The sequence below is a fragment of the Notolepis coatsorum genome (genome assembly GCF_963971535.1).
Source record: "Notolepis coatsorum genome assembly, chromosome: 13".
Classification (NCBI taxonomy): Eukaryota; Metazoa; Chordata; class Actinopteri; order Aulopiformes; family Paralepididae; genus Notolepis; species Notolepis coatsorum.
In genome coordinates this window covers 32,919,220-32,935,793 of record NC_140177.1, presented here as the reverse complement: position 1 = coordinate 32,935,793, position 16,574 = coordinate 32,919,220, and the positions used below count along the sequence as shown (strand labels likewise).

Sequence of the window (16,574 nt, the reverse complement as noted above, 5' to 3'; positions counted from 1 at the left end):
CCAAGCAGTACTCTATTCTGTTGGATCTCTTCTAGGGCTGTCAGGGTACTAGATTCTGTTGGATCTCTTCTAGGGCTGTCAGGGTGCTCGATTCTGTTGGATCTCTTCTAGGGCTGTCAGGGTACTAGATTCTGTTGGATCTCTTCTAGGGCTGTCAGGGTACTCGATTCTGTTGGATCTCTTCTAGGGCTGTCAGGGTACTCGATTCTGTTGGATCTCTTCTAGGGCTGTCAGGGTACTAGATTCTGTTGGATCTCTTCTAGGGCTGTCAGGGTACTAGATTCTGTTGGATCTCTTCTAGGGCTGTCGGGGTACTAGATTCTGTTGGATCTCTTCTAGGGCTGTCAGGGTACTAGATTCTGTTGGATCTTCTCTAGGGCTTCTCTTGACCTATGATCCATATCACAGTATGAGTATATGATCTCATTTACCCCGATAACTATAATTAATCATTTGTAATGTCTGATTGTCAACATGTTAGTAATGTTTCTCTGTCAACATGTTTGCAATGTTTGTTTGTCAACATGTGATGGTTGTTGTACATTCAGTTGAAATATTTATAGTTGAAAGGAGCATACAATGAAATATTTATACTATATTTCTATATCTATACACTGGAGGAATGCAGTTACCTAACATACAGATATGGGCAGAATTAGGTCTGTAAGAGATTCATAACATCTGACATGGTAAATCCTGGTTATAGGCCACAGCATCAGGCAGTGTGATGGACAGGATGCTTTTTGCCTCCATAAATGTCCTCATAAATAATGTTTCTGTGTGTGTGTGTCTCTAGGTGAACAGTGAGGAGCATGGCGGCTCTGTGGAGGAGTCAGCACTCTGGACTCAGGACATCCCAGCTGATATCAGACAGATTGTGGAGGCAGGCAGAGAGGTTCCTGCTGACAGTGTCACTGTCTGGATAGACCCTCTGGATGCTACACAGGAATATACTGGTAATATATAGATCGAGAGATGGAGAGATGGAGAGATAGATAGATAGATAGATAGATAGATAGATAGATAGATAGATAGATAGATAGATAGATAGATAGATAGATAGATAGATAGATAGATAGATAGATAGAGAGGAATGTATGAATAATCTTGGAGATGGATATAATGGGTAGGGATGGAAAGGTTCATGTAAAAGATAAATCATCACCTGTCATTATGTTAAAGTACAGATAGACAATATTAATCACCTCCTATCATTATGTTAACACATTGGGTGCCAGCAATGAGAAATCTTGTTGTTGGCCGCCATGCGTTGAGTGCCAATGACGAGAAATCTTGTTATTTAATCGTTATTTCTTTTATTAGAGCTATCCATTAATTTTTCATCCATCCAGCCTCACGTTATCATTGGGACTGGCTCTGACCTCGAAAAGGGCAAATACCGCCCCCCTATCGTCTACCGGATGGTATTGCACCCATTGGATTGGAGTCAATGAAAATGCATGAGGAAAAAAAAACTCCGGATTCCACATTTTACTTCTGAGCCATTTAACCTGAGACTATTGCATTCATTGAGGCAACCGAAAGCAGTGTGGATTATCTGTTTTTTTCGAGGTCTAACGTTGGATCAATAAACGCGATCGATATTTGGAATGGCGATCAGGAATTGGAATAATCTTTTTGCAGGACATCTGATCTGAGGTAAGGAATCTATTTGACCAGTATTGGGTTAATCAGAGTTTTTTTTCACAGCGTTCACAACGTGTCCCCTATGTGTGTATATGACGTTAGCGCTGACCAGGTCATGGATAATCAATTTTTCAGCCCGCTTCTCTAGCGTGCATAAGTACACATATACTATTGATAATCTAGCGTTTATTTGAAAACGATTCATAAATAGGCAGAAAAATGACAACGTGTTTTGTGTATTCCACTAAAGAGCTATTATCGCGGATTTTTCTGGAATCACTAGAAATCTTCAAAACTATACTCGTATTCAAAACGGTATAAAACGGAAATGTACTCATGAAAAAACAATCCGTTTCATACATGTTGACTGCAAGCAAGTCATTGATAAGCGACGGTTGTATTAGACACATAGCCATAATTTAAGATATAGTTTATGCGTTCGCTAATATCCCTGTCCTCTCATTGACTAAAGCGCTGGCACTCAAGCGATAAATAGCGCACCCCCTGCTGGCAATCAAAGTGTTAAAGTACAGATAGACAATATTAATCACCTCCTGTCATTATGTTAAAGTCCAGATGGACAATATTAATCACCTGTCATTATGTTAAAGTACAGATAGACAATATTAATCACCTCCTGTCATTATGTAAAAGTACAGATAGACAATATTAATCACCTCCTGTCATTATGTTAAAGTACAGATAGACAATATTAATCACCTCCTGCCACTATGTTAAAGCACAGACGGGTGACATCTCTCTACATGGCTCTCTCTTTATACATGTCTCTACATGTCTCTCTCTTTCTACATGTCTCTCATGTCCAATTTTACTATACTAGAGAAATCGGACAGGAAAAAGTAACTGAAATGTCACCTATCTGTGCTTTAACATAATGATAGGAGGTGATGATTAATATTGTCCATCTGTACTTTAACATAATGACAGGAGGTGATTAACACTTTGAGCGCCACGCCGGGTTTTCCTTTTTACCCGCTGAATGCCACCATCGGCGCCAATGTTAACGTTAATATCGCCTAATCTATGTTTTAAATTATGGCTATGTGTCTAATCTGCCCATCGCATTATCAAAGACTATTTTCCAGTCAGTGCTGTCAAGGCAGATTGGTTTTTTATCGCGTCATTTCCGTTTCAGAGCATTTAGAAAAGCCCCCGTTTTGAAATAAAAAACAGCCCATTCTGGGGCATTCTATGAAAATCGTCTTTTACTGGAATATTCCACAACGTTGATATTCGTCTGCCTTTTTATGAATCGTTTTCAAATAAACGCTAGATGATCAATATTATACGTGCACGCAAGCACATTCGGGCCGCGCACGGATAATCGCCGCGTTGATTTCCTCTTGGACTTTTACAGTGAAACCGAAAGAGGACATTTCACAAAACAGCTTATAACTTCATCAAACTTACTCTGATTATCCTAACACTGATAACATAGAGTCCTTACCTGATATCAGATGGTATCCAACTGGTATATTCCAATTCCTGATCACCATTCGAAAAAATCGATAAGTGTATAGATCCAACGCGATACAGTAGAACTCCATGATCCGCGGGGCTCAGAGGATCCAGAATGAACTCTGATAACCCCGGCTGCATCAGTGGACTGGAAAATGTGGAGTACCGGATTTTATTCCCCATTTCATTTTCATTGAGTCCATTCCAAAATCCCTTATGTCATCTGGGAGACGACAGGGGGCGCTTTTTTCCACAATGATCGCCGGCGCCGCTCGGCTATACTCGGGTAGGCTCGGGTGATGCAATATGATTTCAGATCGCTAAAAAAAATAAAATAAAAAAAAAAGTCAGAGAAATCTCGTGAGTGGCTTTCAACCACCTATTAATAAACCCGAGTATTCTCGTGTGTGGCACGGAAAGTGTTAATATTGTCTATCTGTACTTTAACATAATGACAGGCGGTGATGATTAATATTGTCTATCTGTACTTTAACATAATGACAGGAGGTGGGCGGCTACGTGGCGTAGTGGGCAAGGCGCTCGCCACGAATGACGGAGACGCTGGGCTTGCCTGTTCGAGCCCAGCGCTCCACATTGCTTTCAGTTTAGCTGGTCGTTCATACTAATACACATTGGCCGTATTAGGGGGTGGGAAACTGATGGGTGGGGACCGGGCGTTGTGGACAGCGACTCCTACAGGTCGGTTGGTGCGCCTGCGCAGTAGAATCAGGAAGTGTCGGGGGCAGCGTGAGCCTCCCACGCGTTACTCCTCGCCACTGAGAGATCGAGCTGCGCAGGTGAAAAAATGCGACTGCTGTTACCTCAAGTACCGGAGGGGACTTGTGCTATGTATGACTTAGTCCACATTGCAGCCGGCTTGTGGGAGGCAAGAAACAGCGTTCGTGACAGGGGAGGGTTGAATTGGATGATACGAAATTGGGATGGGAGAAAATATAGAAAATGGGAGAAAAAGTGGATTAAAAAAAAAACATAATGACAGGAGGTGATGATTAATATTGTCTATCTGTATTTTAATACAGTGACAGGAGGTGATGATTAATATTGTCTATCTGTACTTTAACACAGTGACAGGAGGTGATGATTAATATTGTCTATCTGTACTTTAACATAATGACAGGAGGTGATGATTAATATTGTCTATCTGTACTTTAACATAATGACAGGAGGTGATGATTAATATTGTCTATCTGTACTTTAACATAATGACAGGAAGTGATGATTAATATTGTCTATCTGTACTTTAACATAATGACAGGAGGTGATGATTAATATTGTCTATCTGTACTTTTGTCTCTCTCTACATCTCCCTCAACATGTCTCTACCTCAACATGTCTCTCTCCCTATGTCTCTCTCTCTCCCTATGTCTCTCTCTATGTCTATCTCTACCTCTCTCTCCCAGAGAGCCTGTTACAGTATGTTACCACCATGGTGTGTGTTGCTGTGGATGGTAAACCAGTTATTGGAGTCATTCACAAACCATTCACTGGATACACAGGTGAGTGTGTGTGTGTCTGTGTGTGAGCGGGACCTGTCTTCTCTGTTACAGATTAACATAGTTCCACATTTCAAATATCTTGGAATCCTCCTGTCAGGAAACTGGGAGACCCACCTTAACCCTAACCTCAACCTCACTGGACCTCACTAACCAACCTCAACCTCACTGAACCTCACTAACCTACCTTAACCCTAACCTCAACCTCACTGGACCTCACTAACCATCTTAACCCTAACCTCACTGGACCTCACTAACCCACCTTAACCTCACTAACCCACCTTAACTCAAGCCTCAACTTCACTGGACCTCACTAACCCACCTTAACCCCAACCTCACTGGACCTCACTAACCCACCTTAACCTCACTAACCCACCTTAACTCAAGCCTCAACTTCACTGGACCTCACTAACCCACCTTAACCCCAACCTCACTGGACCTCACTAACCCACCTTAACCTCTCTGGACCTCACTAACCCACCTTAACCTCACTGGACCTCACTAACCCACCTTAACCTCACTGGACCTCACTAACCCACCTTAACCTCACTGGACCTCACTAACCCACCTTAACCTCACTGGACCTCACTAACTCACCTTAACCCCAACCTCTCTGGACCTCACTAACCCACCTTAACCTCACTGGACCTCACTAACCCACCTTAACCCCAACCTCTCTGGACCTCACTAACCCACCTTAACCTCACTGGACCTCACTAACCCACCTTAACTTCACTGGACCTCACTAACCCACCTTAACCCCAACCTCTCTGGACCTCACTAACCTACCTTAACCTCACTGAACCTCACTAACCTACCTTAACCCTAACCTCAACCTAACAACCTCACTAACCAACCTCAACCTCACTAACCCACCTTAACCCAAACCTCAACTTCACTGGACCTCACTAACCCACCTTAACCTCAACTTCACTGGACCTCACTAACCCACCTTAACCTCAACTTCACTGGACTTCACTAACCCACCTTAACCTAAACCTCACTAACTCACCTTAACCTTATCCTCACTGGACCTCACTAACCCACCTTAACCTCACTGGACCTCACTAACCCACCTTAACTTCACTGGACCTCACTAACCCACCTTAACCTCACTGGACCTCACTAACTCACCTTAAACCCCAACCTCTCTGGACTTCACTAACCCACCTTAACTTCACTGGACCTCACTAACCCACCTTAACCTCACTGGACCTCACTAACTCACCTTAAACCCCAACCTCTCTGGACCTCACTAACCCACCTTAACTTCTCTGGACCTCACTAACCCACCTTAACTTCACTGGACCTCACTAACCCACCTTAACCCAACCTCTCTGGACCTCACTAACCCACCTTAACCTCACTGGACCTCACTAACTCACCTTAAACCCCAACCTCATTGGACCTCACTAACCCACCTTAACCTCACTGAACCTCACTAACCTACCTTAACCCCAACCTCTCTGGACCTCACTAACCCACCCTAACCTCACTGGACCTCACTAACCCACCTTAACCGTTACCTCACTGGACCTCACTAAGTCTCTCCCTCTCTCTCTCTTGTCTCTTTTTTCTCTGTTTCTCTCTGTTTCTCTCCTCTCTCTCTCTCTCTCTCTCTCTCTCTCTCTCTCTCTCTCTCTCTCTCTCTCTCTCTCTCTCTCTCTCTCTCTCTCTCTCTCTCTCTCTCTCTCTCTCTCTAGCCTGGGCAGTGGTGGGTCAGGGTTCCAACGTGCGTGCTCGCTCCTCCTACAGTGTCAGTCCTCCTAAGGTCATTGTGTCGCGCTCACACGCCGGTAAGGTCAAAGGTTACATCCAAGAGGCCTTTGGGAACACAACCAACATTATTCCTGCAGGGGGCGCAGGTGAGTTGTTAATGGCTGCTGTCAATCAAAAACAAGGGATGTTATTGGTTAGTAGGGGTGTAACGGTACACTTATTCGTACCGAACCGTTTTCGTCTGGGACCTTTGGTTCAGTACACGCTGTGTACTGCAAACGACAAGCCAGAGCTAGAAGACCTATCTACAACCCCCCCCCCCCCCCCCCAACTTACACACATCCTTTCTTTTTTACAAGTCGATTGTTAATTTGAATATAGAATATTCGTTGACAGCCCTAAACAGTAACTGCACACTACATCACCCCTGAGTGGAACATGGAAAGCCACGTTCTGCAAACTTCCCCCACTGTACCGAAATTGCACCGAACCAAGGTACGTACCGAACTGTGGTTTTTGTGTACCGTTACACCCCTATTGGTTATCTTTGTTTTGGCTCGATTTTGTATGTGTGGTAGGAGGTGTGTCTGTCTGTTTGTATGTTTAAATGTTTCTGTGTGTTAGGTAGGATGTGTACGGGTTAAAGGCTGACGAGTACTGAACCTAGGCTCTATTTAAACATTCTGATGTTGATTAGTACTGAACCCAGACTCTATTTAAACAATGGGCCTCATTCAACAATACTCTTATTATTTTTCTTATATTCTTGCTTACCTGTCTGTTAACACTTTGGTTGCCTTGGGTTAAATTCATGATATACCATAGGTTGCCGGCTCTATTTGTCTATGGAGAAGTACCCCTTCTTTGCATGGCTATAACTTTTTAAATTCTATTGCTACATTGCCATTATTAGGGCCCATTCAAAGTCCTATATGTATTGTTCATTGTGTAGCAACGTTAAACTTTTTCATTCACATATTCATAGTAAAGTATGGTCTAATGTATAAGTATGTTTTCATCTCTTTCTGCAGCTTTCTCCAGAACGTGATCTATAGCCCCAAATGCATTATATTGATGATGCAATACAGTTTTATGGCAATCAGCGCGAAATTCCAACTAGACGTACTTCTAGAAGTTACTACACGTCATCATCTGATGTTGACCGGATGGGCTAGGGGGCGTTTATAATTCCGTGGGCAGCGTTATACCAATCATCTAATGTGGGTCAAATGTTGATAATAGCAGTTAGTATCGAAGACGGTAACGTTACACGCTAAAACTCACCCCAGTTTCCGCGCGCCGTTGGGCGATCATCGTAGAGTAGAAATCTTATCATTATGGGATGTAAATTTACCCGGTCCATCTCCAGCTTGTATAATGGTATATACGTCCAAATCATGTTGTTTATCGAGTTATTGGCAATCGATCACTGTGTAGTGTGACGAGCCAGAGTCCCGGGACCTATAGCGAGTGCCCGGAAGTAATACGGACGTCTAGCACAACCTCTATGGCACATCCTGTTAAGCGATTGCGCCGATCAGCCACCAGATGGCGCTCCTGAACCGCCAGAGAGCTCAGTGGGTCCTGCTGGTGGATCTCAGGCCAGCGGAGGGGACATATGAATCCGATCGCAGATTTTTGAAATATTGATATAAGGACGCTGTACAGCGTCCTCCGGCAACTTGAGCATGGCCAGCAATGACGTCTAAACACGTTTCATGGCAGCCAAAGTGTTAAGAGAACAATAAGAAAAGCCACCGCCACATTCATCAAGCCGTTCTTAAAGTCCAAATCTGTTCCTACCGAGGTTTGTTGAATGATGAATCCCACTCATTCTAAACTGGATGCGCGTTCTCGCGCAAGTCATTTGCATACAGAGACACACCTCGCGGGCTCATTATAATACGAGAGCCGTGTGCGAACTCGGGTCTGCATTGTTTTTTTTTATCCACTTTTTCTCCCATTTTTCTATATTTTCTCCCATCCCAATTTCGTATCATCCAATTCAACCCTCCCCTGTCACGAACGCTGTTTCTTGCCTCCCACAAGCCGGCTGCAATGTGGACTAAGTCATACATAGCACAAGTCCCCTCCGGTACTTGAGGTAACAGCAGTCGCATCTTTTCACCTGCGCAGCTCGATCTCTCAGTGGCGAGGAGTAACGCGTGGGAGGCTCACGCTGCCCCCGACACTTCCTGATTCTACTGCGCAGGCGCACCAACCGACCTGTAGGAGTCGCTGTCCACAACGCCCGATCCCCACCCATCAGTTTCCCACCCCCTAATACGGCCAATGTGTATTAGTATGAACGACCAGCTAAACTGAAAGCAATGTGGAGCGCTGGGCTCGAACAGGTGAGCCCAGCATCTCCGCAGTCGTGGCGAGCGCCTTGCCCACTACGCCACGTAGCCGCCCACTTGGGTCTGCATTGTATGAGTGGATCCCCCGGCCGTATTCAAGCGCTGGAGCGCTTTGCGATGGATCAAAATTTGATAGGAATCAAATGTAGTATTGTCATCATACAGCACCTATAGCTATATAGTGTAATAGACTGTATTAATATAGTAGTAATATATTAGTAGTTGCACGCTTCTGGCCACCTCCCGCAGTGCGCGCACACACATATACAGTAAGTGCAAAATTAATCGTTCCAGCAAAGTAGGCTTTGTCAATACTGAATGGCTTGTCAAGAGCCAATCGCACAGTAGGTTGGGAAATACTTAACAGTTAAGCAGCCACTCATCTGGCTCTGCAAATAGATCTAGAGTCTGAATATCTCCGCATATAAGCCTGACTGGCAGTGCGCATAGTACAGTGCGTGCTCCAAGTCAGACTGGATGGCACATCTCTCTCAAATCCATTCTTAGAACGGAACGCAGTGCCTGCGACGCGGGTCAAAGTCACTTGTTTATATATATTTTTTTTTTTACTGTTTGCATACGAGGTGGTCCGCAAATGTTCTTGATAACAATCTAGTGGTCCGCATAAACAAGAAGTTTGGGAACCACTGATATAGACAATCTCTAAATATGCGTTCTATGCTACGTATTATGTACTGTGTATGTATGTCATAAATGTCATGATATATATCTGTATGTTGTGTATGTCTCATAAATGTCATTATGAATTGAAAATGGGGGACCCTGATGTAAACAAGACGAAAGTCTTTCTCTGGTCTGCATCCCCTTAACACTTTGATCGCCATGGTTAAATTCATAATTTACCATCCCTAGCCAGCTCTATTTGTCTATGGAGAAGTTCCCCTTCTTTGCAGGGCTATAACTTTTTAAATTGTATTGCTAAATTGACATTATTATGGCCCATTCAATGTCCTATATCTATTGTTCAGGGTGTAGCAACGTTATACTTTTTCATTCACATATTCATACTAAAATACGGTCTAAAGTATAAGTATGTTTTTATCGTTTTCTGCAGCTTTCTCCAGAACTTGATTTATAGCCCCAAATGCATTATATTGATGATGAAATACAGTTTGATAGCGATCGGTGCCAGATAAAAAATTTCAACTGGAGGTGGTTCTAGAAGTTACTACTTATCATGAATGAATGAATTGAATGAATGAATGAATGAATGAATTTATTCACACACACACACGATACATTTACATGCGAGTATCCTCATGTGATATCAATGTCACAAATTGTGTGCATGTGCCAGGTCTCCCAAGAAGCTATTTAAAGCTTTTGGAGGGAGCCTGATCACAGATACAAACAGAATATAAACAACAAAACAATAACAAAAAACAAAACAAAACAAAACAATACAACGTGGGTAGGTTTACACACCTACCTACTAACTGACATATAACAGAGATACATAATACAGACAATTTTATTCCTTTAGTTATACATGATATAATGTTATAATTTTAATTAGAGATATGATTTTAGCAGTTCCTCTTTCAGTGATTTTTTTAAGGTTTTAAAGGTATTAGTCATTTTTAGATTTTCGTCAAGCTTGTTCCAGATCTGTGGACCCCTGCATGCTATGCTTAGGCTAGCACAATTGAGCCTTCTCCTCTTGCCAGATATAAGATGCTTATTTCTTGTGTTGTGGATGTGCAGTGGTTGGCAGACTGGGACAAGCTCAGACAGTCTGTGATTCATGTTGTTGACAACTTGATACATAATTGATGCGTTTTGATGAATGTTAAATTCAGTGAGCCTCAGGAGACCAAAGCGATGGAACAGAGGCTTTGAGGGCGCTCTATACCCGGACCATGACAGCACTCGTAGTACCCTCTTTTGTAGGCTTTCTAGTTTCTTGAGATGGCTGGGGTATGTGTTGCACCATATGACGTTACAGTAATTGATGAGGGGTTCAAACAGGGTTTTGTATAAAGTGAGAAGGGCAGGCAAGGGAAGAAAATTACGTATTTTGCAGAATAAGCCAACATATTTGGACAGTTTAGTTTGTAGATATTTTATGTGGCATTTGAAGTTGAGTGACTCATCGATGATGACCCCCAGGAATTTTGTGGACACCACTCTTGACAGCTCCTTTCCATTTATTTTTATGCACATGTGATGTGTGCGCATCCAATTTGAGTGGAAGACAATGAAATTTGTTTTGCTGAGATTTAGTGATAATTTGTTGCATTTGAACCAGGTGTCCACTTTTTGTAGTTCTGTATTGAGTAGATCTTGTAGCTCGAGTGGATTTTTATGTGACAGAAACAAATTAGTGTCATCAGCTAATATTACTTTGTGCAGTAGTACAGATGAGTTGACAAAGTCATTTATATAGAGAATAAATAGTAAAGGCCCTAGAATTGACCCCTGGGGGACCCCATATTTGATGACAATTTTTATTGATTTGTGATTTTTTATATCGACGTACTGTTGCCTACCATGTAAATAGCTACTGAACCAGTTGAGAGCCAGACCCCTTATGCCATAATGGTGTAGTTTCCCAAGTAGAATGGTGAAGTCAATGGTGTCAAAAGCCTTTGATAGATCCAGGAAAACGCCCACCCCACAATCACCCTGGTCAATGGCATCATGTATTTTTTCTGAGGTCTAATATTGCCATGTTTGTAGTTCTCTTTTTCCTGAAGCCGTATTGTGAATTGGTGAGTATATCTAGCTTGGTGGTGTATTCGCTTAATCTATTGTACACAACTCTCTCATAGACTTTGGATAGAGCTGGTAACACGGATATTGGACGGTAATTATTAATACTATTTTTGTCACCTGATTTATATATGGGTATTATTCTCCCAATTTTGATGTTTTTTGGCACTACACCATGTAGTAAGGACAAATTAATACAGTGAGCGAGTGGTCTGACTATAATATTGGCTATGGCTATTAGGATTTTGCTGCATATTCCATCAGCACCGGCTGTGCGAGTGTCCTTCATCTTCATGATAATGTTGAATAGTTCATCATGGTCAGTTGAAAAAATAGTTAATATAGTTACCTGATAAATACTGTTTAAAAAAACACCCCCCCGGGATGGCTAATTTTATTCGCCAGGTCTTCACCAATGGATGCAAAGTAGGTATTGAATTTATCAGAGAGATCCTGCTGTGACATGTTTGCAGGGTCAGGGAGCACTGATGCTTTTTTGTCCCTGTTTAGTACTTTATTTAGAACTGACCATGTCCTTTTTGAATCACCCTGAGATACTATTACCTGATCAGTATAATGATCACATTTGCTTTTCCTTATTAGATGAGTGAGTTTATTTCTATATAGATTGTATTTGTTTCTATTATTTATACTAGGCTTCTTAAGATAATGTTTGTAGAGTTTATTTTTGTGTTTAATGGATGTTAAGATGCCCTTTGTAAGCCAGGGGTTCAGGTCATTTTTACTGCTCATGACAGTCTTCTCGGGAATGGTGTTATGGATGGAGTCTGTTATTTCCAATATTAGACTATCATATGCTGTATCAGGATCACAGGCATCATATACATTTTCCACCCTTTGGTCTCCAGGCTTCCATATAGTTGCTGCAGGGTTCTGTCATTTATTACTTTAATTGTTGTCTTACAAGGAGGGGGTGCAAGTTCACTGGCAAGATTTAGAGACAACATGACAGGGAAGTGATCAGTTATGTCAGTTAGGATCACTCCCGACTCCAGCTTGGTGTTTTGGATGTTGGTGATGATGTTATCAATGGTAGACTTGGATGAGTGTGTTATTCTAGTGAATATGTTTATAGTTGTGAAGAAGGAGGAAGAGTGCAGTGTATTAATGAAATAATTTTTTATAGAATCATCCTTGGAGATGTCTATGTTAAAATCTCCCATTAGAATACAGTTGTTGTTTTTTATGTTTAATGAATGAAGGGTTTCCTCTAACTTGTTCCTATCCAAGTTTGTGTCTGGGGGGCGATATATTACTCCAACGGTGAAGTTTTTTCCATTTTTTCCATTTATATCAATGAAGAGAGAATCAGAGCCGTCATCAAAGTCAACCATGTCACAAACATTTGCTTGTAGACTGGTATTCACGACCTGTCATTTAGCCAAGTTTCACTGCAACCAATTATATCAAATTTACAGCCAGAAATAGAAAGTAATGATACAATGTCAGTATGGTGTTTACAGAGGCTTCTAATATTGAGGTGCAATAGTGAAAGGGTGTTTTCGGTATTGAAACAATCGAGATGCTCAGGGTCATATTGCTTGCAGGTGATATTTCCACCATCAAGACAGCAGCGATGGACATTATCTCCATCATCATCATCACTCAAGCCAAAGAAGCCCATAATAAAGGGAAATTCTTTTCACATATCATTGAGTGAAAATGACCTATGGTATTTAGAAATGTAACAGTACAAGAACCAGGCGTTCTATAAATGTAACGCAAGAATATTCTTCCCTGCCGCGCACTCATGCTCTCCCTCCCGCATCTAGTCGCCCTTTCGCGGTGCCCAAGTGATAGTATGATGTTCCTCTTTTCCATAAAAAAGTCAAGATTCCACGCAAGAGTCATTTTGGTTATTTCAGAGAAAAGAAGGATGTTGAGAAAAACAAGTCTGCAGTACGCAAGAAACATTTTTGGCATTCCAGAGGATAGAAGGACGTTGAGAAAGTTAAGTCTGCAGCACGCAAGAAACATTTTAGTCATTTCAGAGAAAATAAGGACGTTGATCCTACCATTTTCATGGTTGTATGGTGTCATTGGAACTTGTCAAGCTCTTCCACATTTCTGATGACCAAAACTTTTGCGTTGTCTGGCGTGCCGTTTCATTTGATGAAGATCTTGCAGTTTGAGGTCCACGTTGATTGGATCTTCTTTTGGTAGTGGAGTAGACAGGCCTTTCTTGCGATATCACCATTCTTTTTTGTGAGGTGTTCATTTAGATACACGCTCGTTCCATGTAGTTTGGGTCCTTGTTTTAGCAGGGCTATTTTAGCTTTTCGGTTTATGAAACGGATTATTACTGCAGGTGTATTCGTTTTGAGGCTGCGAGGTAATGGGTGGCAAGCCTCCACACCATTGGTATCCAGAGTGTTTCCTTTAGTTAGGAGGAATTCCGCCACCTGTTCCTCGGCAGAAACGTACTCCTGAGTGCTGTGATCCCTTCCTTCCCCACCTTTCACCGCCTGTGAGTACGACCGGGGTTTAATGTCCAGGCCGGAGATAATGATATCATTCATTCTCGAGTATTGCTCGAGGTCGGCAACTCGGTTTTCCAGCTGGTCGATTACTTTATCCTTTTCAGCGTTTTGCGTTTTGAGGGCCTTCACTTCCTCAACCAAACCCAGGATTTCTTTCTGCTGTTGTTTAATTTCGGCAATGTCTTTTGCGAGGAATTAAGAGTGTTTTTGAGTTCCTCGATGTCGTCCCCCATGTTTTTTTTAGGAGGCATTTTTCCCAATTCAAGTTCATCTGATGTTGACCGGATGGGCGGGGGGTCGTTTATAATTCCGTGGGCAACGTTAGATGATTCATCTAGTGTGGGTGATATGATCATCAGAGCAGTTTATATCGAACACGGTAATAATAAACGCTGAAACTTACCCCAGTCTCCTCGGGCCGTTGGGCGATCAGCTTGGAGTAGACAGTTTTCTATTATGGGATGTTGATCTAGATGAACCATTTCCAGGTTGTATAATACTATATACGTCCAAATAATGTTGTTTATTGAGTTAGGGCGAGCGATTGATTATCCAGTGTGTCGAGATGGAGTCCTGCTAACGATCGCGAGTGCCCGGACGAAATATGGGTGAGCACTTCCTGTTTGGCGCATCACTTCCTGTTGGGCGATCTGCCGATCGGCCACCAGATGGTGCTCTTGAACCGTTAGAGAGTTGAGTGGAGCTCAGCAGTATATCTCAGGTCCCCGGAGGAGAAATATGATTTCGATCACAGATTTTTGAAATATTGATATCAAAGACGTGTTACGGCGTCTTCGGCAGAATGAGCATGGCGGGCAATGAAGAGTTTCGGCGTTTCCGGCGATTAAAGTGTTAACAATTGTGTGTATTGAGCCGTACTGCATTGTACCCATTCTGCAATCTGTTAATAAAATCTTCAATCAATCAATGGCCTGGGCGGCCAGAGCATAACTGTTCTAACAGCAATATATAATCCATTTCAGACAGAACGCACGCAATAAGTTATAATAATAATAATAATAATAATAATAATAATAATAATAATAATAATAATAATAATAATAATAATTGAAAAGTTCTGTATTTTTAAAGTCGTATTTGGGGGCAATTAACCAATGGTATGCTTTTTGTTATTTAAAAATGTTTTGGGTACGATTTTCTTATCTGGGTAAGAGTGCTCTCGACCACTCTTATAATTTGGTCTTGCCTGAGAGAAAAGCAACAATAAGAAAACATTGCTGAATCCCAGGTAAGAACAAAATAAGAAGAAATGATAGTTAAGAACGAAATCTGTTCTTATATCGCTTTATGCATGAGGCCCAATGTGATGTTGACTAGTACTGAACCCAGACTCTATTTAAACATTGTGATGTTGACTAGTACTGAACCCAGGCACTATTTAAACATTATGATGTTGACTAGTACTGAACCCAGACTCTATTTAAACATTGTGATGTTGACTAGTACTGAACCCAGGCACTATTTAAACATTATGATGTTGACTAGTACTGAACCCAGACTCTATTTAAACATTGTGATGTTGACTAGTACTGAACCCAGGCACTATTTAAACATTATGATGTTGACTAGTACTGAACCCAGACTCTATTTAAACATTGTGATGTTGACTAGTACTCCAGGCACTATTTAAACATTATGATGTTGACTAGTACTGAACCCAGACTCTATTTAAACATTGTGATGTTGACTAGTACTGAACCCAGACTCTATTTAAACATTGTGATGTTGACTAGTACTGAACCCAGACTCTATTTAAACATTGTCTGTCATGATGTTGACTAATACAGACAGTATTGAGAAACGTAGCTCTGTGCTGCATCGTCTCACCAGGCTCCAGTCCAATGGGGTCAAGTGTTTTATCCGTCAAAAACCATGATACATGTCCTTCTCCAAAACAGGAAGCTCACAGTATAATCTGATGTGTCTTCATATGTTCTACTGAGGAAATGGTTGCAAATCATAGATTGTATCAAACATTAGATTGACGTGACATTATATGAGATTCATAAGTCAGTTACGCATCTGACTGGGTCATTTAGATAGCACAAAGCCTATGGAACTTTAATATATACAGAATAACAGTAGAAAGTATACTATTATTGTTACTAACTAACTTAGCCATAGATACATATACTCATTAATATACAGAATAATAGTAGAAAGTATACTATTATTTTTACTAACTAACTTAGCCATAGATACGCATTTATATATGGGTAGTTATATTAATAAGGGGGCTGAAGTGTTACATTTTATGTGTTCTCTTCTCTCTCTCTCTCTCTCTCACTCGCTCTGTCTCGCTTTCTGTCTCTCTTTCCCTCTCTGTCTCTCCTATTTCTGTCTCTGTCTCTCTCCTCTCTCTGTCTCTCTCATATCTCTCTCCCCTATCTCTGTCTCTCTCTCTCGATCTCCCTCTATCTCTCTCTGTCTCCCCGTCTCTCTCTCCTCTCCTCTCTCGATGTCTCTCTCTCCCTTCTCTCTCTGTCTCTCTCTGTCTCTCTCTGTCTGTCTGTCTGTCTCTCTGTCTGTCTGTCTCTGTCTCCTCTCTCCCGTCTCCTCTGTTTCTCTCCCTCTCTCTATCTCTCTCTCTGTCTGTCTCT

At 41.8% G+C, this 16,574-nt stretch overlaps 1 protein-coding gene across 1 annotated transcript in view; it reads left to right on the top strand.

Annotated features, from left to right (window-relative positions):
- bpnt2 (3'(2'), 5'-bisphosphate nucleotidase 2) overlaps nt 1-16,574 on the top strand; it is a 42,599-nt gene that overhangs the window by 20,561 nt on the left and 5,464 nt on the right. The window contains exons 4-6 of the mRNA XM_084327115.1: nt 797-956; nt 4,548-4,643; nt 6,344-6,505. Coding sequence (XP_084183241.1) covers nt 797-956; nt 4,548-4,643; nt 6,344-6,505 — 418 coding nt within the window. The remainder of the gene's footprint in view (nt 1-796; nt 957-4,547; nt 4,644-6,343; nt 6,506-16,574) is intronic.